Source organism: Ovis canadensis, chromosome 14, assembly GCF_042477335.2.
Source record: "Ovis canadensis isolate MfBH-ARS-UI-01 breed Bighorn chromosome 14, ARS-UI_OviCan_v2, whole genome shotgun sequence".
NCBI classification, from domain to species: domain Eukaryota; kingdom Metazoa; phylum Chordata; class Mammalia; order Artiodactyla; family Bovidae; genus Ovis; species Ovis canadensis.
The window spans coordinates 52,489,773-52,513,129 of NC_091258.1; the positions used below are offsets into that span (position 1 = coordinate 52,489,773).

The following is a 23,357-nucleotide window of genomic DNA, read 5'->3' on the forward strand; positions in this document are numbered from 1 at the left end:
TAAGGGGTTGGTAGAGCTGAAATTTGGAATCAGGCTCTCTGATTTGGCTCACTGGCCGGCCACAAAACTATCACTGCAGGAACTAAAAGAAAATAAAAAATTTCTGAATTAGAATTGCAAATAACAAAATAGCTTAGAGACCAGACCACATTACTGCTTGAAGCAGAGAACAATATTCAGAAAATTCTACTACATGAAGAGAAAGGGAATTCAAATGTGGCTGGGAGGTGAGATGACATTTTGTACAGAAGGTGGGGTCGAATTTTCTGAAGAAGGCTGTGACCATCTACAACAAAGAAGAGAAAGGGCCTTGCTAAGGTGGGTATTCTCAATTCGTTCAATGGCTTTGCACCCGTGAGGGTGACGGGCCAGTTTTGGAGTAGAGAGGAAACGTCTGGGAGAGGTAAGTTACAAAAGCCACCTTCTGCAGAAGACAGCATCCTCCCGGCTCTGTTGACAGGTGCAAACCTCCCTTGTCCCTGTCCAGCCCCTACTTAGGAGTCGCGGAGAGCAGAAAATAACTCTCCCTGCGCCTCAGTCCTCCAAACCGAAGGCTGACTGACCGACGCGATGGCGGCGGTGACAGTAAAGGCCCAGCCCTGCGGCGGCGCCGGGCTCCGCCCGTGAAGTCCCCGGCCGACTGGCGGCGGCCTGCGTCCCTTAGCGCTCGGGACGCACCGGGCCCGCAGCTACGCAGGCCAGGGACGGGCGGGGCTAGGGGCGGGGCCAGAGGGCTGCGGGGGGCGGGGCTGCTGGGTGTTCGCGCGCGCCGCCGAGGCTCCGCGCGGCGTCGCGCCGGCCGGGCGTCCCTGTGCAGCCGCCGCTAGCCGCCGATGGGGGAGGTGGAGCCGGGACCCGCGGGCCCGCTCGAGCCCCCTGAGCCGCCTGAAGCGCCCGCGAGCCGTCGGCCGGGCGGGATTCGGGTCCTGAAGGTGAGGTGCTCGGGCGGGCTGGAGAGGGAGAGAGAGCAGGGAGAGGCCGCCCCTGCCCCGCGCGGTGGGTGAGGTAGCAGGCGACCCCCGCCTCGCGTCGGTCGGTCAGCCTCGCGGCTCGGTCGCCCCCAAGCCGGGCTGGAGGGGCCGCTGCACCCGCTGAGGCCTCTGGGCCGGGCCCCCGCCGAGGCCGCGGCCGCCTCCGTCCCCACCGCTGCCCATCCCTGGCCGCGCGCCACCCGCCTCACAGGCCCACGCCTTGGGTCTGGCGTCCACCCGGCCGCCGCCGCCCACTCGGCTCCTTCAGGACCTGGGGGCCCGCCTCTGCTTCCTCCGGCCGCGCTCGCGGCCCCGGGCTGGCGTCTCCTGGCCCGAGAGCGGAGCTGGAAGTACGCAGGGCTCTCTCCCCGGACACCTGAAGACATCACCGCAGCGGGAGGATGGCGGCGGTGATTGGCCGGGCGCTGAGGTGTTCGGGGCTGCGCCGGCTGGCGCGGCAACCTCTGCCCTCGGAGCTTCCCACTGAAGTTAAGACCCGCTCCCCGCACCCGAGCGCCGGCCTGGGAGCACGACCTGTCCCGCCTGCGGAGAGAATCCCCGGAGGAGCTTAATCTCGGGGAAGCGCTGGGCGTGTTGCAGGAGGGAGGAGGGGTTGGACAAAAAGGGGGCATTCCTCCTGGCGGGAGCGGGGCTGACAATCCAGGGAGACGGTGATGGGGGAGCAGTTATGCAACAGGCAGCTAACGGGGCTTTTTGGCAGGAATTGGAATTAGGGGGAGTAGGAGGAAATGAAGGCAGATGCCGGCAAGGGGTGTGGGGGGAATGGAGCCTTCAAGGTGATGAGGAGAAGTTAAAATGCACAAGGAATGTAGGGTGGGGTGGGGCCAGTGAAGGTGGTTAGAAGGAGAGAGAGTGGAAGATTCACTGGAGGGAGTTTTAGCCTTCGAAATATCTAGTTGGAGAGAAATTTTTCCGTAGGTCAAATACGTAAACTAGGTGTCCTGGAGAAGGAATGGAATTCCTTCTAAAGTTCTGGAAGAGGAATTAGCAGTATTTAAAACTTGCCAGAGAAAAGGAAGAGAGCAAAGAAAATTTAGATTTGGCGTGTTTCGAAAATACTTTGCAAAACAATGAAAATACATCATGTTGAAAAATTTATTAAGTAATGGTCTTTGGGATTGAGAGTGCGCACCATGTACTTGCTACTAAGGTTATTCGTAGGACATCACAAAGATGGCAACACTGAAAAAAATAGTAGATTTGAAACATCTGGTGAATCCACGAAACCACATAAATTAGAACTCTGTAAAATAAAAAAAATTTTCTGCTACTACCTCCCAGTCTTAATACAGGAACTTGAAATAACTTTTCGTAGTTAACTTCCACTTCCACATAGACCTTTTACATATTTATTGTAAACTATTTAATCATGTTTTAAATTTAATTACTCAAAGGCTTTCGGATATTTACTGTAAGGTCACAAAAATATAAATTGTGAATGAACTTTAAAAAATTCTGCTGGCCTGGCTTATCAGGAAAGGGCAAGTCTGAGAGATAGGTAATGCCCTCTGGCCTTGAAGGTAAACAGCCTTTGCTGTTTTTACAGCAACTATTTTTCCATGGGGAATGAGATGTGGGAGGGAAGGAATTGAGAAATAAGGATCTTTATTGAAGATTCCCAGCATCCTACAGTTCCAGGAAAAGATCCAACCTACTACTGGGGTTCCAATCTGGAGGCCATTAGAAAGATTCCAGAAATTAATACTTAGTCTAGTGCTGATCTGGTGGTATGGGAGGCTAACAGTGTCTTAAGACCTTTGCATTCTTGCCAATAAACGGGATTGACTGAAGAATAGGTGCTGTGTGTTTTTTTACAAACAGAAGTTGACTTCAGTAGCTGAGTGGTTGAACTTTGTGCCAGGTGAAAGGGGAAAGGAATACATAAGTAGAAGACTTTCAGAATCTGTTGTCTCCTAATACTCTTCTCCAAAAACCCTTTGAAAAAGACTTATCATTCTTTTTTGTAACTCTTCTGTTGCTGTTCAGTCACTAAGTCGTGTCCAACTCTTTGCGACCCCATGGACTATAGCGCACTAGGCTCCTCTGTCCTTCACTGTCTTCTGGAGTTTGCTCAAATTCATGTCCATTGTGTCAGTGATGCCATCTAATGATCTCCTCTGCTGCCCCCTTCTCTAATACTTAATATCAAATAATGAGCATCAATTATAGCTAAGCTGGTGTAACTTAGTCAGGTGAGATCTAGGGCTTCCCAGGTGGCTCAGCGGTAAAGATTCTCCCTGCGATACAGGATGTAGGAGATGTCAGTTCAGTCCCTGGGCCAGGAAGATGCCCTGGAGGAGGGCATAGCAACCCATTCTGGTATTCTTGCCAGGAAAATCCTATGGACAGAGGAGCCTGGCACACTATGATCCATGGGGTCACAAAGAGTAGGACACAGCTGAAGTGACTAAGCACGCACACACCACTATATGGAGTATTGGAAAATTTGATTCAGAATTTGGATTCAGAATCTTATTTAGCAAATTGCTATTTAGAATATAGTCCTTCATAACTGTAGTTGGAATGTAAGTATATTTTTAATATTCTTTAAGATTATCAGGAGTATACTTGAAGCAAAAATTTCCAGATGTTTACTATAGTTTAGCTTTTTTTTTTTTTTACTCAGTTTAGTTGCTCAGTCATGTCCAACTCTTTCACTTTTTTTTTTTAACTGAGTCTGTATAATAAATGAAATTATAGTTCATCAAGTCAGTGACTGCTATGAGACCTGTTTTTTCAATAGTAGTTTCAAGTTTTTATCAAATTGATGTGCACATGTGGTTTTTAAAATCAATCACTAACAAAAAGATTTTAATGAACTGAAATATTCTTCCTCTCTTTATCTCTTCCATCCATTTCAAGATATTCCTTAGCATGTGTATTCTGAGATGAGCCCATATCATTCTGAACTTTTGAATGCGGGAACACATATCCTGCTTTAGGATATTTCACAGTCTAGAACTCACTGAGTATGGAGAGTTACTTCAGTAGACCCTGTTCTACCATGCATGGTGTGAAGTCACTCAGTCGTGTCCGACTCTTTGCAACCCCATGGACTGTAGCCTACCAGGCTCCTCCCTCCATGGGATTCTCCAGGCAAGAGTACTAGAGTGGGTTGCCATTTCCTTCTCCAGGGGATCTTCCCGACCCAGGGATCGAACCCAAGTCTCCCGCATTCCAGGCAGATGCTTTAACCTCTGAGCCACCAGGGAAGCCTCCAACTCTACCATGCATATCTAGAGTTAATTGTGTGTGAGCGTTTAATAGTTTTATCACCTTTGAACTAATCAGAGCTAGCCCTCAATGTTGTCTTCATTTTTTAGAGGGTGGAAAGTGTAAAACTGAAGTAAGTACTTAGTTCATCGCTTCCTCTGAAGATTTCTACTATCTAGAAATATCTTTAAATCTTAAATGTGCTCTTAATACACTTGTTTGATGGGAGGATGATTATGGTTGTGTTCCCTTTTAGAGAAGCTTGTCAGTAGTTCTTATATAAGAAGAGTAAGTGAGGAAATAAAGTATTTTCAGTCTAGCAATTCCAGTGGAATAGTGATTCAAAAAGCTACAGGCATCTTAAAGGAGAGAACTGACCTTCCCAATACTTCCTTGATGGTTTAGGTCATGGAGAAGGAAATGAAGTGAAGTGAAGTCACTCATTCGTGTCCGACTCTCTGCAACCCCATGGACTGTAGCCTACCAGGCTCCTTGGTCCATGGGATTTTCCAGGCAAGAGTACTGGAGTGGGGTGCCATTTCCTTCTCCAGGAGATCTTCCTGACCCAGGGATCAAACCCGGATCTCCTGCACTGTCGGCAGACGCTTTACCGTCGGTAATTCAGCAGTGACTAATGATAGCTAAGGGCTTCCCTGATGGCTCAGTGGTAAAGAATCCGCCTGGAGTCCAAGAGACTCAGGTTCAGTCCCTGGGTTGGGAAGATTCCCTGGAGGAGAAGATGGTAATCTATTCCAGTATTCTTGCCTGGGAAATCCCCTGGACGGAGGAGCCTGGTGGGCTACAGTCCATGGGGTTGCAAAAGAATTGGACATGACTTAGCGGCTAAACAATAATTATAGCTAACCAGTTCATCTAGATTTTTCCCAGAAGGCTATGCCTTGGTATCTAGACCTTTGAATGCCCATTGATCAGGTTTAAGAGAATATCTACTGAAGTTCTAACTCAGCCGTTTATTTTCATAGGGTAGAATATGTCATATAAAAGGAGATACATTCTTTGACCAACAACACATGTGTTTCAAGAGTGTAGCTTTCTTAAAGAATTTATGTATAGTCTTTTAAGGGAAATAGATATTCACATTAAAAAATTACTGTTAAACATTCTCACCGAAGAAGAATCATGGGTGAATTAATGTAATACCTCCTGGGGTCTGCCTTGACTTTTCTAAGATTGAGAAGGTTAGTGGGATATTGTTTGACCTTAAGTTTTTTTAAGGATTCTTTCTGATGGATTTGTGGAGCAGTGTCCATGGCCCTCTCGATAGCAGTGAGTGAACTTTCTCTCCACTGAAAATGCGGGGTTTCTTTGCATAAATGTAGCTGTACCATATGGACACTGTTTTCAGAGGATCAGTTGATCTTTCCCAAAGAATAAAAATAAATACTTAAAATCAGTTGGTTAATTATGCACTGGTTAAGATTATTTAGTCGTGCAGATATGATGGTCCCTTGTTTATAAGTGCTTAAAAGCCCTTTGTTAATTCTAATATGTTCAGCTTTGAGAAAATGCTCTTGATGAGAATAAAGAGACCTAGTTCCCACTTGTAGCAGGGCTTTACTCTATTTATCTAAAGTTAGTATCAGTAATAATCCTCATGGTTTTGGTTTAGCCATACTGCAACCCCTGAGATCTATAAAATGATCAATTTAACTATTATCCTAAATTTAAACAGTGAAGCCACTCTCATTTCTTATTTTTCTTTCTCTCCACATGGGGAATACGTTCTTTTTCTTCCCCTTTCTTTATCATCTTCAGAGATTGAATTTTAGGTGCTGCTGCTGCACCTTCAGTCGTGTCTGACTCTGTATGACCCCATAGTCGGCAGCCCACCAGGCTCCCCCGTCCCTGGGATTCTCCAGGCAAGAACGCTGGAGTGGGTTGTCATTTCCTACTTCAATGCATGAAAGTGAAGTCGCTCAGTCGTGTCCGACTCCTAGCAACCCCATGGACTGCAGCTTACCAGGCTCCTCCGTCTGTGGGATTTTCCAGGCAAGAGTACTGGAGTGGGTTGCCATTGCTGTCTCCGTTAGGTGCTACAGTTATCTTCAAATATTTAATCTCAGTAAGTACAAGAATAATATCAGCTTTATTATAGATATTTCTGTTTTCCAGTGAGGAATATTAGCAAAAGTATTTGCTTTGTGGCTGATAGAAAGGAAAGATTATAAGGTTTCCTATTAAAAAATGGAGATTTTTTTCCCCCCAAGTTTATTCAGCTTCTTGCCAGAGCTAGTCAGGCTTCAGTAGGGACCAGGGATAAATTTCTGTGATATCACCTGAGTTGTGCATGCATCTCTGTGCCACCTAGGCTCTAAGGCACTATAATAGTTTCTCAGTGTAAACAGAGGACAAAATACCAAATAATTAAAAACATAGGGTGATTTACGTAGTAGTGGAAGTATGTTTAAGGTGGAAAAGTTCTGCTGAGGCGAGAGTAATTAATTCTTTCAAGATAGGAGAAAATGGGAATGGGAGACATGGAAAACTCCATAGAGAGGGTGACATTTGAGTAATTTTGAGGGATAACTACTGAGGTGGACAAGATGGAGGAGGATTTTCAGGTAAGTCATGGAATTGTGAAATAGTTGGTATTTTGGGGGAGTTGGATATGACTGAAACAGAGTGAAAAGCAGTGGGGAGTGGACCAGGAGAGGTGCATCAGAGTAACTATGTGGAAATTGGTTTTTTTTATTAAAGGGAATAGAAATGGCCCATTATAAAAATAGAGCAGGTCAATATTGATCTTTAGAGACGAAATGGCAACCCACTCCAGTGTTCTTGCCTGGAGAATCCCAGGGACGGGGGAGCCTGGTGGGCTGCCGTCTATGGGGTCGCACAGAGTCGGACACGACTGAAGTGACTTAGCAGCAGCAGCAGTATGTTGCTGCAGCAGTTGTTTTTGCTTTGAGGTGATGTGATTTTACAATGTATATGCATACCTAAGTTTTCAAATGCAGCAGGAATTTTTTTTTTTAAACATGAGAATGGAAAGAATATTTGTGCAGCGTTGTGTTGATTCTGTACTTGCTTGTTTGGAATATAAGGCAGAGGATGAGGACCCTCTGCCTCAGATGTATATCTCCATCTGAAGTTTTCAGATGGAGATATAAAAAAATGTTCATTGCGGCATTGTTTTTCACTGTTTCCCACAATGAAAAATTAGAAACAATCTAAATGCCTTTAGCAGGAGAAGGGATAAATTTTGGTGTGTCATGCAGTGGAATGGTATTCAAAAGAATGAGCTGGGTGTAATATCATAGATATATTTCTAAACCAGTGTTGAGTCAAGGGGAAAAAAAATGACAGGGTGAAACATATGTATGTCAGGTTTTAGATACAGTTTTAAATTATGTAAAACAGTATTAGAGTTTATAGATGTATACATATAGGGCAAATGTAAAAAAATGCATGGGATGATAAACAGTATAGTGGAGTGTTTGTTTCTGGGGAGGGAGAAGAGAAATGAGGTTTCAGGTAGTGGGTGGCTTTAGCTATATATGTAAGGTTGTATCATATATATGTTCTTTAGAATAATGATCTGAACTAAATCTGGCAAAATATAAAAGTTTGTGAAAGTTAGGTAGTGTGCATACTACTGTTGTTCTTGACATTTTTCTGAAAACATAAAAAAGGTGTCAGAAGATGATGGGCAGAGACATGAACAGCTGCCAGGAAAGAGAATGAAACTTTCTAGTTGTTGGGATGGGCGTGGCAGGTGCAGAAGGCTCCATGAGAGGAAGTGGTGCCCAGCCAAGTATTGGTGAATAAGGAGTGGAAAGGTGGGGTAAGGACCAAATATGTCTAACTCAGTCGGACAGTTGGGCTAACGATCTCTTTTTCTTGACTTGTTTTTTAGAGAAATATGAAGCGCAATGGGAGCAGAAATTGTTTGAATAGGAGAAGTAGGTTTGGTTCTCGGGAGAGAGACTGGCTGAGAGAAGATGTGAAGAGAGGCTGTGTTTACCTGTATGGAGCGGACACGACCACTGCCACTACAACCACCACTTCCTCTGCTGCCTCCTCCTCCTCTGACTTACATCTTGTCCTTTGCACAGTAGAGACACCAGCATCAGAAATTTGTGCTGGAGAGGGAAGGGAAAGTCTTTATTTGCAGCTTCATGGAGACCTGGTCAGGTGAGGTCAGAGTTTTACCATTAATTCTACTACAGTATAAGTCATATGTGTTTCTGCTTGGAAGTGGGCTTTAGGATTTTATTTGTGCTGGAGCTGATGATGGTTATAGTCACAAGGCTTGAAAATAGACTTGTCCTTAGAATGCTGACATTAGAATCCTTGAATTTAAAAAGTATTAGAGGAGGAAAATTTGATAGTTACTTCATTTGGGTTACATCACGGGTTGAATATCTAAATTAACAATTAATAATTTTTTAAGTTTTATTTTCTTTTTAAAAAATTGTTTATTTATTTTTATTACTTTTGACTGTGCTGGGTCCTCATCGCTGTGCACAGGCTTGCGCTAGTTACAGCGAGCCAGGGCCGCTCTAGTTGCAGTGCGTGGGCTTCTCATTGCAGTGGCTTTTCTTGTCGTGAATCATGGGCTTTAAGGCACGTGGGCTCAGTAGTTGTGGTGCATGGGCTTAGCTGCTCCGCAGGATGTGGGATCTTCCCAGAAGGGACAGAACCTGTGTTGCCTATGTTGCAAGACAGATCGCTACACTGAACCACCAGGGAAGTCCCTGAAGTTTTATTTTTTTTAATGATACAGGTAAATAGAATGAAATAAAAAGGTATAAAAGGAAATAGAGAATGACAAGTACCTATGCTCATGCATGAGTAGGTGTCACTATTTGTATATGAATTTTTAAAACTGATGGTGCTATATGCAGTGCCTTGTCCACTCACTATCTTAGATACCTTTCCATATTAATATTTTGTAATTTTCATTTATTTAATGGCTACATAGTATTCCATTCTACAAGTCTACCATAAATTTAGCCAGTCTCCCATTAGTGGGTCTGTAGGTTGTTAGCAGTTTTTTTTACTACAAGCACTGCTGCAGTGAATATCCTTGTACCTGTGATATTTCTCCCACGTGGAAGTCATCTTAGGAATGGAGTTGCTGTCTCAAAGAATATGTGCATTTTTTATTTTGATAGATATTGTCAAATTCCTCTTCATAGAAGTTATACTTTGATGAATAATGTAAAAGTATACCTATTTCGCCCTTACTTTCTCCAGAACACGTTAGTGTTAAATTTTACATGTTTTGACTTCCTCACGCATGAGCACATACTAGATTGTGAATAGAAATGATTGTCAACAGTTTTTAGAGAATTGTAAATTCAGCATTCCAAGGACAAATCTATTTTCAAGCCTGAAAACTTATATGTTTGGAAATCTGATAGGAATTTTGTTATTTTAATTTTCATTTATGTGATACAGTGAGGTTGAGCGTATTTTCATAAGCTTAAAAGCCATTTGTGTTTTCCTTAAAATCTTATATAAATACGAAGAAACAAAGTAGTCTCAAAGTAGTCTTACACTGTGCATGTGAACTCTGATTCAGCTTTAAAAAAAATAAAACTCTATTAGCAGCTCTTTGAGTTATACCTCAGATAAGAGCTCCTTAAGTGCCTTTCTCACTTCCCCTTTTTCAGTAATAAGTAAATGTCTTCAAACAGAATTTCAAAACTGTGGATTCAATACTGTTGAAAGTGAGAAAGGAGGCTCCCGCTTCCACCTAAAAATGTGGTAATAATAGTAACACATTTAGCTGAGCTAAAAATTGATACCATTTTAAAAGTCTAAACTGAGGTTTATTGTGTGTTCCTTTTAGAATTGGACTAATTCCTGAAAAAGTAGATTAGCACTTGAATGTTTTCCTTGTTCACCAGTTAACTACATTTCCTAAATCCATTTGTAAAATGAAAGGATCAGACTGGGTGATCCTTAGGCTTTTCTAAATCTTAACACTGATTCCGATCTAATTTTATCAGGTGGAAAGCCTTGACCTACATTATAGCTGGTAGTGACTGATGGAGTTCAAGTATTTAAACCTTAGACTTACTCATCTGTATACCAATGTGTATGTATACAGAGATATTAGAAAAGTGGAAAAAAGCCCACTAGAATTGGCTTGCTACTACTAATTGTATTGTTAGTTAAGAGTCCAAATGCAATACAATTTACTTTTGTGAACCTAAACTGTCCTTAAAATGGAGAGTGTAGCTTTGATAATTTTGTAATGAAATAGCTTTTTGGAAACAAAACAATAAATTGATTACAAAATAATGAAAACACTATTGAACTGTGGTTTGAAGATATGAATATATTTTTTCCTTTTTCTAAAATTAAAAAAATTTTTTTAATGTTTTATACAATTTTTAAAGGTTGCACTCCATTTACAGTTATTACAAAATATTGGCTGTATTCCCTGTACTATACAGTACATCCTTGTAGCATGTCTTATACGAAATAAACTGTACCTCCTACTCTTCCACCCCTGCCAAATCTCCCCCGACCCCCTCGCAGGTAACCACTAGTTTGTTCTCTGTGTCTGTTGAGTCTGCTTCTTTTTTGTTACACATTCACTAGTTTCGTTGTGTTTTTTTAGATTCCATGTGTAAGTGGTATCATACAGTATTTGAGATATGAATATATTTACTTTGCTGGAGTAGGAGATAAGTCTCAGTTAGCCAAAGAAACAATAATGGTGATGATAGATTTTAGCTAACATTAAGTGCTTTCTTTTGCTAGTTAGCAGGCTTACTGCTTTATGCATTTTTTTCTCCTTAACTCTTCACAGTAACTGTAAGAGAGGTAGGATTATTCCTTCTCAGTGAGGAAAACTGAGGCTTTTTGAGAGATCCGGTAGTATGTTCAAGGTCAGGCAATATCTCTTCTTTAATTATTGGAGTGTAGTTTATGATCACTGTAGAGATTTTGGAAAAAGTGAAAAAATGTACAAAGAAATAATAATTTCCAATACTTAGACTTTTAGTAGATTATCTCATTTAATCCTCATGACAATTTTATGAGGTAAATATTCTCCCCATTTTATAGATGAGGGAAATGAGTCTTAAAAGAGTTAATCGTTTCATCTAGAATCACTCAGCTGGTGAGACCTGGAATTTGAACTCTAGATTCTGACACTAGCTTCCATATATTGCCTTCCCCCTTCCCCCAACACCCTGACATTTTTTTCCAGCTCTTTTTCAAAATTAGTAGGTATGTCTAATTTTTAAAAATTACGTAATTGGACTCATACCATTTATTTGTTCAATTTTATTTACTGCTTACCTCAACTAATTTCCTTGTGTCATTAAAAATCCCTTAGATACCAGTTTTAATAGCTACAGAGTACTCTATTTTATGCATATGTTGTAACTTATTTAAAACTTGAGAACTAATATGCAGTAATGGCTTAGAGCTTGGGTTCTGGATTGAGAGCTTGTGGGTTCAAATCCTGGCTCAGACTGTTAACTGTGCAAATGACCTAATGCTTTGTCTTCAGTTTACTAATCTATACAATGGAGGATGATAATATTTATATTATAGAGTTATCCAAGGGTTAAGTAAATTATACATGTTATGAAGATTAAATGAGTTTATACTTGTAAGGCTTCTTAAACTCTAATATCCACCTGGGGAGTTTGTTCAAAGACAGATTCTGATTCAGTGGCTCTGGGGTCTGTGTTAAGCTCCTACGTAATGTGCTACATTTTGAGTCTCAAGGAAGTAAAGTACTTAAAATGATTCCTGGTCCTAGTTAGTGTTAACCTCTTCGGGTTGCTTCAAGTCATTCAACACTCAGAAATAGTGTGATAACTAAACTTTGCCCATGAGTTTTTTTTTTTTCTCTCCCCATTTATCTTAAATTGTTGATTTCTGTGGGCTGGGTCCTAGAAATGGGATTATTGGCACTAAAATTACCCCATTATTTTTACTAAATCATCCATGATTTTCTTCTTTCCTTACTCTTTTTTAGTTATGGACTTGTCACTTGAATTTAACTGAGGGGTTATGAATTTATAGAATTTTAGCACTCGAAGGAACCTGAGAGAGATACCTACTAGGAAAATGAACCTGACCTAACAGCCCTGCCACCTCCTGCCCTTTCCATCTGGGAATATGTGTGGGGGCCTCGCTTTTGTCATCACAACTACAGGAGAGAATTACCAGCATTTAGGGAACAAGGGCCAGAGAACCTTAATATCCTCAATGTGTGGGAAAGTCTTGTACAGCAAAAATTGTCCTGCCTAAAAGGCTAGCAACTTCCCCATGGGAGTCACAGAAACCATTTTCCTTCGGTTTATAGATGTGAAACCGAGGACTGGAGAGGTGAGGTCCACAGCACATTCCTGCAGCTGCGTGGTGCTAGAGCTATAGCTGGAACACAGGTGTCCTGTCTCCCAGTCCAGTGTTCTTTACATAATATTTGGTCTGTCTGTTTTATTGGACTGTTTAAGTGATAAATGACTCACTAGTGAAGCTTAGTGTAATCATTGCCTTCTCTTTGAAAAGTTGTAACAACATTACCTTAACAAAACGAAATGCCCTTTGGCTCATGGTCATATATTTACTTTTATTTTTAGTCATCAAAATGACTAAGATTTCGGTGGCTGATACACTATTTTTTAAGATAAGTTCATAATTGATAAGATATGTCTAGCAGAAAGTTATGCCCTTGCGATTTGGAATCCTGAGTTGTAATTCCTTTACTATCACTGACTTGCTAGGTGACCTCTTACAAGTGTCTGAAGTTTCGTTTACCATATTTTAACATTAAAAAGGGGAGTGGAAAGTCCTGTTTCAGAATACATACTGAGCTGATTAACTCTGAGGTAGGAAAAAGATTGTTTTGTTTCATATTTCTGTACTATTTTAAACTGTAAAAGAATGTGTTATACGTTAAGTAATTTGTCTTTTATGAAAATTTTGCTTTTACATTTTAGTTTTTCACTTCTGAAATCAGTGTGTATTTTACATTTGTTGGTAGGTCATAGTCTAATTGGCAGTGTTTTTTTTCTTAATGGTTATTGCAATGCCGTCTGGTTTACTGCGATACAGTTCTGACAATAACCACCCAGACTTTGCACAGACTTCCTTCACAAGTTAAAGGACATTACATCTGCAACTATCACAACGTTATTGCACCCCTTCAGGTTCAGTAATTCACTAGAATGTCTCACCGAACTCAAGGAAGCAGTATTTAAGATTACTATTTAAGTATAGGTGTTAGTCGCTCAGTCATGTCTGATTTTTTGTAACTCCAAGGACTGTGGCCCACCAGATTCCTCTGTCTATGGAATTCTCCAGGCAAGAATACTGGAGTGGGTAGCCATTCCCTTCTCCAGGGGATCTTCCCAGACCAGGGATTGATTCTCTATTGGCTGAACCAAATGAATACACACATAGGGAGCATCCGTATTACCCTCCCAGCACATGTGTTCATCCATCAGGAAGCTTCAGTACAGAGTTTTTGTTGAGTAATAGGGTAGGATTGATTGATTTAATCCTTGATCTTGTGCTTGAACTCAAATTTAAATCTCCAGCCCTCTCTTCCCCCAAGATTGGGCTCATGTCAAGCCCCAAGCCTCTCTTCAGGAGGTTGGTCTTTCTGTGACCAGCTCCCATCCTGTGTCAGCTCATCTCTTAGCATAAACTGAGAGGTGATCCAAGGCGCTTGTGAATAACTAAGACACTTCCATTACTCAGGAAATTTCAAGAATCTAAAATCCCTCTCACAGAAACCAGGGACTACAAAGACTAGCAGGATTCTTACACAACAGTGATGCATAAAATAGTATATCTTTGAAATGAGGATGTATCAGACTAGCGATGTACAATAATTTTAAAACATAACTTTTTACATTCCTGGTACAAGTTAACATAGGAAGTACTTTGAGCTCTCTTCTGCATAAATTATTTTAACTACATTTAAAAATAATATTGTTAAAAAAATAATAATAATAATATTGTTTGCCTAAAGGCTAGGCTTTGTAAGGAAATTGACATAGGTTCAAACCCTGATGCCAAATGTACTAATTATGCGACTCTCTCTTGTACTTATTTCCTAGTTTTGTAAAATGTGAGACACTTCTAGCATAGTGTCTGCTGCTGCTGTTGCTGCTAAGTCGCTTCAGTCGTGTCCGACTCTGTGCGACCCCGTAGACAGCAGCCCACCAGGCTCCCCCATCCCCGGGATTCTCTAGGCAAGAACAGTGGAGTGGGTTGCCTTCTCCAATGCATGAAAGTGAAAAGTGAAAGTGAAGTTGCTCAGTCATGTCCGACCCTCAGCGACCCCGTGGACTGCAGCCTTCCAGGCTCCTCCATCCATGGGATTTTCCAGGCAAGAGTACTGGAGTGGAGTACCATTGACTTCTCCGAGCATAGTGTCAGATACGAAGTAAACATTTATCAAAGTATCCTTGTTTTCTGTATCATTATATGTATTGTTGGTCTTAAAAGTTTGCAGATTTTACCTTATTGGCTAGAGATTGAGTTTTAACCTGACTTTGATGTATAAAATGCTGCTCTGTGCTGTGTTAGGGTCTTGGATACAGTGTGTTGGGTTGCAAGAAGGTACTCCTACTATTAACTAGAGTTCTTGTGGAGTGATTGTTGTTGTTTAGTTACTAAAGACCTACTCTTTGGGGCCCCGTGGATTGTATAGCACACCAGGTTCCTGTCTTCCACTATATCCTGGAGTTTGCTCGGTTTCATGTTCCTTGATGTGGAGTGATCCCTGAAATGAAACTTATCCTTCTCTTACCTGTAATTTAACTGTGGGCACTGTTCAGAATAGCTGTTGGCTAAGAGCTACACGGACTATAGTCCATAGGGTTGCAAAGAGTTGGACATGATTGAAGTGACTTAGCATGCAAGCGCTACAAACAGTGTTGATAGCATTACTGTATTGGTTGGCTGGTTTGGAGAAAAATAACTAGATGCACATATATTCAGATTTACAAGGACTATTGTAGCTTCTGGAAGCCCGAGAAGCACACTGTTAACAATAGTCTTATTGTCTCTTCTTAAAGCCTTAACGGAAGTATTTCAAATGATGAATGGAACCTTTTCTTTGCTAACATATTCTGTCTTACACCTGTTTTTCAATAGAGTGTATTTCCTTTGATTTATGAGAGATTTAACACATAAATTAGCAGCCTGTTAAACTTTTGGAACTTTGGAACACAGAATTGATCCATAAGCATATGATAGAATTTTCCCTCCCCCATACTCTCTACTCCCTTAAGCAGATGAGTTTAATGAGTAAATGGAATTAGTCCCTTGTTTTACTTGTTTTTGCAGTTCTTGAAATATTTCTTGTTTGCTCATTTATGCTAAATTGATGAGAGCAGATGTGGAGTTTCTCTTAGTTTTTTTCCCTCTCTCCCAGGGAAAATACTTTCTTTTGGTGGAACTAGTTAAAGAGGGTTTCCAAAATCTACAGAGCCTTTTTAGATCAGGAAATCTGATGATGCAAAATATGTTAGGATGTTTACAATTGTCTTGGTTTTCTAGAGAGAAATAAGAAAATTGAGCTGATAAGATAGAGCTTGAGTTAAAGTTTCTTGGTCTTAATAGGTGATCATTATAGTATATATGGTCATATATATATACACACACACACACCATATATGTGGAATTATAGTTAAATACATTGAACTCTATATCCAAAAATAATAGCAGTGATTAGGTAGAATTTGTACTGTATTAGGAAGGTGTCTTAGATACATCATGGACCCCTGAGTTGTAAAAGACCCTAAAGATCATCTGGCCTGACTTGATTCCTAGAGCAGACTCTTCTAAATTGTCTGTGACAGGTGGCTCCCTCTGAGCTATTTTGGTGGACAATCTGTTTCATTATTGGGCATCTCTAACTATTAAGGTTCTGCCTCATTTTTAATCCAAGGCTACCTGTGCAACTTCTTACTGGTCTTAGTGCCTTTCTTTGGATCAATCTAGACTAAATCTAATAACCATTCTTGACATGGAAAGATGGAGCTGTTTATGCCCCTGGTCACCCTGTCTTCAGCTTAATCCTTCAGCCAGTCTTCCTGTTACATGACTAATTGACCCCTCCAGGATAGTTTATTACAAGTCTCTCTTAAAATGTATCCTTCTTTGAAGGATTCTACCCTTGTATGAGGAAGGTACCCAATATTGTCACAACCCTTTGTGGACTTTTCTTTTATTTGATTAGAGATTCATTGTAACTGATGTTTTTATTTTGAAAAATATATTTTCCATTTCTGTTAAATTCAGTATTTGCTGATCTTTGTAGGCTTTTAGTTCTTTGGTCATTCCCCATGTAGTACTGAGTTTACAGAAGCTGGAAGTCAGAACTGAGTCAGGAGGGTCAGGAGGGGCCATATCGTGGCTTTTATTTTTGTCTTTTTTTTTTGTATGCATCAATATGATTTCCATTTCTACATTATAATTTTTTTACAGTTGTTTATATTTCACTTTATAGTATTCTCATTTCATGTTTTTAAAAAGTAAATCTTATTGCCAACTAGTATTTTCTAGTTCTTGAACCACAAAACACAGATCCTTCATGTCTTTATGCCTTGATGGAAGGTGTATCATGTTTCTTGCGATTAATACAAGTCTTAAGTTTTCTAAACAGAATCCTTTTAAAGAGTGATGTTCTTCAAGATATTTTAAACACATAGGCTTTCCTATACTTGTTTTTTGATTGTTGTTTCAGTTGGGGGAGACATTCTACTTTTATTCTCATTAAAATTTTATTCCATTCCTAAGAATTTTTTGAATAATAATTGTCAGTATATTATCGAATGCTACTACATGTGAAATAATTTGCTAAGCCCTTTATGTACTGTACGATATCTTCTTATAAGCAAATAAATAAATACTTCTAGTAACAACCCTGTGAGTTAGGCACTGTTGTCATTCCCATTATGCTAGTGAGGAATAAGTCAGGGAGGTTAAATAATTTGTCTAAGGACACACATGAGCTGATAAGTGGCAGAAGTTAGACTCAGACCCAGGCAGTCTGACTTTTGGAGTTCATGCTCTCAGCTGCTGTATTTGTTATAACTGTTTGCTTTCTCCTAAAATAATTGTAAAGAAAGCTTTAAGTTCATGTGATTTTAAAATATGCAGTATCCCCAGAAGCCACAAATGATTACTGATATTCTGGCTTTTCCTTGCTTTCAGTCATAACCATGTAACAGAATGATTTCTGGGTAATTACTGGGCAGTTCATTCCTAACTTTTTTGGAAAAATCCATCTTTGAAGCCAGAGGTCAGCAACCCAAAGTCTCCATTTTTAATTGTGTTCCAGCTTATGTGAAATCAGTTATGGCCGAGTATAATCTTTTATATCTCATAGTGTTGATGCCTTTTAGTTTGAACCAGAGATTCTCAGAGGACCTTCTGGGGGTCTCTGAGATTCTTTAAAGAAGTTCATGAGGTCAAAACTATTTCATAATAATAATGGGGTATTAATTTTCTTTTTAATTCTCAGTCTCATAAGCATACAATGGAGATTTCTAGAGACTACGTATCTTAGAGCTTATCTGTTTTGTTATCCAGTTATTAAAGACATTTACAAAGTGCTGAACAGTATAAGTCTTATCACTACATTTGTCCTATTTTGAAAATACAGTTTTCAGAAAATATTTGTTAACATGTAATGGGTTTATTGTTACTTAAAAATGAATAAATATTTAGAAATTCTTAATTTTAGTTTCTCAGTAAATAAGTAGATAAATGTCACTAGGTATACGCCATGTAACTATCAATAGATAAACCCCATGTAAACAAAAGCTCTTTGGGGGCTTCAAAGACTATAGAGGGATCCTGAGACCAGAAACTTTGAGCACCACTAGTTGTATCATAAGATATTAAAGAAAATTGATATAGAAGTAAAAATCTAGAGCATATTAAAAGACTTTAAAAATCAAATAAAGTGTGTTTATAACTTACGAATATTTTCCTTCTGAATTGTGTAAGCAGGAGATTGGAACCTACCGAACGGCCTCTTCAGATTGTTTATGATTACTTATCCAGGCTGGGGTTTGACGACCCTGCGCGAATACAAGAGGAGGCAGCAAATCCTGACCTCGGCTGTATGCTCCGATTTTATGGTGGTAAGAATTTTTCAGTGGCTTTGTGAATATATTAACTATTTTAAAAGACAACATTTTGTTTTATATTAAGGTATAGCCAGTTAACAATGTTGTGATAGTTTCAGATGAGCAGTAAAGGCACTCAGTCAATCATATACGTGTATCCATTCTTCCCCCAATCTCTCCTCCCATCCAGGCGGCTACATAACATTGAGCAGAGTTTGCTGTGCTTTATAGAAGGTCTTTGTTCTTTATCCATTTTAAATATAGCATTAACTATTTTTAATTGATTATTTGTACCTGTAACTTCAGCCTTTTAAAAATATTTTCTTCAAAGCTGCCTTTGCTTAGGCAGTCAGAAAACAACAGCAAAAGTCTTCTCTTTTTATTTTTGCTCTTTTTGTTCTAGTGTTTTGCTGACTTCTGAATTATTATGTACCTTTGCCAGCATCTCGATTAAATCAGAGCTTTAGTTTCAGATTTTCAAATTCCTTATAAGGGTCATGAACTTCTGGATAGTTCGAGGATGTTAAGTAGTAGGTGGTTATTATATATGACTTAACATTTGATGGACTCATCAGATGTGTATATTGTTGAATTTAGTAAGCTTTATTTTTTTTTTAGGGTTGTTTTTCCTTTCAGTGTATGAGTCTTGCACCTCCTTGGTTAAATTTATCCTAAGTACTTTATTCTTTTTTAAAAAAATTTTATTTATTTTTTTATTTTTGGTTGCATTGGGTCTTTCGTTGCTGTGTGCAGGCTTTCTCTAGTTGCAGAGAGCAGGGGCTAGTTTCTAGTTATGGTGTGTGGGTTTCCATTGCAGTGGTTCTCTTGTTGTGGCGCACAGGCTCTAGGTACGCAGGCTTCAGTAGTTGTGGCTCACAGGCTCTAGAGCGCAGGCTCAGTAGCTGTGATGCATGGGCTTAGTTGCCCCACAGCATGTGGAATTGCCCTGGACCAGGGCTTGAACCTGTGTCACCTCTATTGGCAGGCGGATTCTTAAACTCTAAACCGCCAGGGAAGCCCTGAGATAGTACTCTTAATATTGGCTGAAGCTGTAGAGGCTTGAGTGGGGCTGGAAGATTCACTTCTAACGTGGCTCACTCATGTGGCTGTTGGTAAAGGCCCCAGTTTCTCACCAGCTTTTGGCAGGAGATCTCAGTTCCTCGCTATGTGGACCCCCTCTTGAGCTGCGTAAATATCTTCATGTTGTGGCAGCTAACTGCCCCCAGCGATAAGACACACACACTCACATGAGCGTGTGCATACATGTATATGTAAACACACCGACTTCAGTTTTTTATGACCTAGTTTCACAAGTCACCATTGTTTTTACTACTTTCTGTTCATTAGAATTGTGTCACCAAAAACAGCACACTGTTGAGTGGGGAATTAGGCCTCACCTTTTGAAGAAAGGAGTATTAAAGAATTTGAAGTATTTTTTGAAGCAAATATTAACAGCTTATCAATCAGCTTTCAATATTTCATGTATAGAGCCTTTGGTGAGTTACCTTAGGTTAGAATATAGTCTTAATAAGGCGAGGGTCAGAGGGACCCAAGTTCAGGCCAGTTAGTTTTGCTATGTTTGCCGAATATAAAAGTTGCTCAGTACTTCAAGGGCCATTGTGCAGATGCCAGTTACCAGTCTTGCTGGTGTGGGTGCTGGGGGAAAATGAGTAGAGTGACTCAGTGCAGATTCATGATATAAAAGCCTTGAAATAACATGTGTGACTAAAGATGAGTGGGTATTATGATTGATCACAGAGATTAAGAGAGTCAGTTAATCAACTCGTTATGTATGAGGAAGTGGAGTCTGGGAGGTGTGATTTGCTGGGACTGAATAGTTCAGGTAGCATAGCACCCAGCCTGAGCGTTTCTTTATATCCCATATTCTCTCACAGGTTGTCTGAGACACTTCCATCCAAGAGGCATAAACACATACAAAAGAAACTGGATACAAAAGAATCACATATTATGTTTCCATTCATTTAAAATTTGAAGACAAGCAAAACTCAGCCATATTGTTTAGAGACGTGTGACAGGACCACTGTTTGTCCATCAGATCTGCTCTTCTTCCGTAACAAGACTGGGCTTAACTGCTTGGCTATACCTCATTCTCAGTCTTTTATGCAGTTAGATGTGCTCCTGTGACAAAATTTTCATCAGTGGTATGGAATGAAATTGTTGTGTGCCACTTTTACACCTGGTTCCTAAATCTTCCCATGCAGACTTCTTGTTCTTTTCCTCTCCTGTAGGCTAGGGAGGCAGTCATCCGAGCAACATTGAAGTCATGTGTTGAAATAGCAAAGCCACTTTCAGCTGGAGTTTCTCAACAGAGTTGACTCCTGGCAACCCATATTGCCTGCCCTAGCAGAGAATTAGATTTCTGTTGAATTATGTATATTCTTTTTGTTACAGTAGTTAAAACCACTATAACTAATACATAAGTAGCAAAAATACAAAGAAAATAAGGAAATGATCTAAAAGTCAAGAGAATGGCTGACCTCTAGGGTTGAGGGAAGAAGTGATTCCTACAAGTAGTGTTTTTGAGTCAGTACAAGTATATACCAATAGTGGCTATCTATTAAGCAATGACATTAGTGTGATAATTATGATATACTAATCAATTTGGTATATACCTGTTGAGAATTTTCTAACTTTTATTCCTACCTAATGTGTATTTGTAGAAATATATATATATATTTTTTAACGTAAATCCTATCATTTGGTATTGATCTTCATGCTTTTTTTCTCCCAGTAGCATTTTGGAGGTCTTTTTAAAACTCTTTTATATGCCTTTCTTTATGTTGCATACTGTTGAATGTCACGTATGTATTATAGTTTATATAACAGTTTCCCTAGTGATGTGCTGTTTTACACAGCATTATGATAAAATTGCATCTTTGTACACCTGTTCTTCAGAGTATATCTTTAAACGTGAAATTATTGGGACTTTAAATATTATTAGCATTTAAAGTTTTTACAAATCTGATGGATTAAATGATGGTCTCATTGTTTTAATTTCCTTGATTACTAGAATGGTGGAATATTGTTTCATAGTTATATTAGATCTTAATTTCTTCTTTGAATTAGCCTTTATATATTTCTGTTTATCTTTTTCTTATTATCTGAAAGACTTGTGTATATATTCTGAATATAAATCCTCTGGATGCTGTATTTGTGACATTTTTCTTCCAGCTTGTAACTTGTTTTGTAGTTTTATTTATTGTTTTTTATGGTGCAGAAGACTTACTTAATCATATTTATGAATATTTTCCTTTAATACATTTACATTCCTTTCCTGTCCTAGGTGATAAACATCCTCTATATTTTCTTGAAGTATTTTTATAGTTTTAAAATATGATATGAGGTAGGAATCTAACTGTATTATTTTTTTTCTCTACTGATAGCCAGTTGTCCCAACAATACTTATGAAATAGCTCATCCTTTTCCTACTGATCTGATGCATCACCTTTATTAAGTTCCTATACAGGCAGACGTTTATTTTTGGACTCTATCCTATTACATTGATCTCTTTGTCTAATGCTAATACCAACACTATTTTTTATTAATATACCTACATGATAGATTGTAATAGACGATGGGGAAGTTCCCCTTTACTGTTCTTCTAGAAAATCAGGAAGGTCTCTAGAAACAGAGAAATCTTTCTGAAGAAGTAGTTTTTGAGTTGGTTCCTTAAAAATGGGCACAATTTCAGTAATCACAAAGGAAAAGGAGGACAGAGAAAGGGTATTAGGAATTTCAATGCATGTTCTGTGAATCAGATAATTTGAGTCCAGATTGTTCTGGGCCTTCAGTGCAATATCAGAAATTTGCCCTTCATTTGGCAGATGGTGGAGGAAGTGATGGGATCCAAGTGGGGCTGAGAAGGATGATTCTGGCACCAGAATGGATAACAATTCAGGCTTGAATTAGGGATCTGAACTAGAGAATGGAAGGAATCATTCATATAGAGACTTTTTGAAGGAATAGTAAGTGTTGGTGGTTGATTTAAAAAAAGATGTTGAGGAAGAGATCCTAAGAGGCAAAACTGACTGAGGTTTTGAGCCTGGGCGGCTTTGGGAGAATGACAGGACTTGACTTGTGAGAAGAATCTGGTTTCAGGCAAGTGTAACTGTAAGCAGTGGTAGACATCCAGTTGGAGATGTCTGGCAGGTAGTCAGATATCTGGAACCAGGAGCTTTGGAAATACAGATCTGGGAGTCAGGTACATGGGAGTGTTAAATCTGTGGAAGCTGTTGAAGATTGAAAGTAATACTTAAAATATAGGAAAAGAAGGAGGCTTAAGGCAGGACTTTCATTATATTAATAATGACTATCTTTTATTATATACCCTCACTATGTGCTGAGCACATACTAAGGTACTGAGCACTCTGTGTACTATTTTTCATTTCATCCTTACAAGCATTCAGGTAGATATTATTACTCCAGAGAGGTCTTAACTGATTCTAAATCTCATCTTCTTAACCTCTAAGGTACTCTTAGTATTTAGTTGATAGAGAAACAGTTTACAGGAATAAAAAGGATCCATAAAATGTGAGACCTGGGCAGGACTAGGGATCATCTAATCCAGCTCCTTGGTCTTTAACTTGGGAAATTAAGGCCTAAAAATATATTAATAAAATTTGTTCAGGGTCACGAAACCACATGGTGGGATTGCTTCACCAAGTTTGAAATTTGTTTTGAAGTTTCCTGTTTTACTCTTGCAGTGTAAGTAAATGTTTCATTTTAACCCCCAATAATACCAGCCAGTGTTTATTTATTTGTCGGTTTAACTTTTTATTTTGAACTAGCTTTAGATTTTCAGAGTGGTTGGAAAGATAGCACAGAGCGCTCCTGCACAGCCTTCATGCAGTTGCTCAAGCAGTTGTTCCCATATAAACAGTGCTTCATTTTCCTCTGGCTTTAAAGATTTTTCCTTTGTCTTTAATTTTCAGCAATTTGATTGTGAACTGTCTGGGCTTGACTTTCTTTGTGTTCAGCCTGTTTAGGGTTCTCCAGCATTCCAGATGTTGTGTCCAGGTTTTATAGGTGAATTCAGTGGGAGAGA

At 39.6% G+C, this 23,357-nt stretch overlaps 1 protein-coding gene across 1 annotated transcript in view; it reads left to right on the forward strand.

The window, feature by feature from the left end:
• The first annotated feature begins 728 nt into the window (after positions 1 to 728).
• PHLPP2 (PH domain and leucine rich repeat protein phosphatase 2) overlaps positions 729 to 23,357 on the forward strand; it is a 63,399-nt gene continuing 40,770 nt past the window's right edge. Inside the window, exons 1-3 of the mRNA XM_069548949.1 lie at positions 729 to 932; positions 8,083 to 8,360; positions 18,174 to 18,307. Of these exons, the coding sequence (XP_069405050.1) occupies positions 834 to 932; positions 8,083 to 8,360; positions 18,174 to 18,307 (511 nt within the window). The 5' untranslated portion in view covers positions 729 to 833. The remainder of the gene's footprint in view (positions 933 to 8,082; positions 8,361 to 18,173; positions 18,308 to 23,357) is intronic.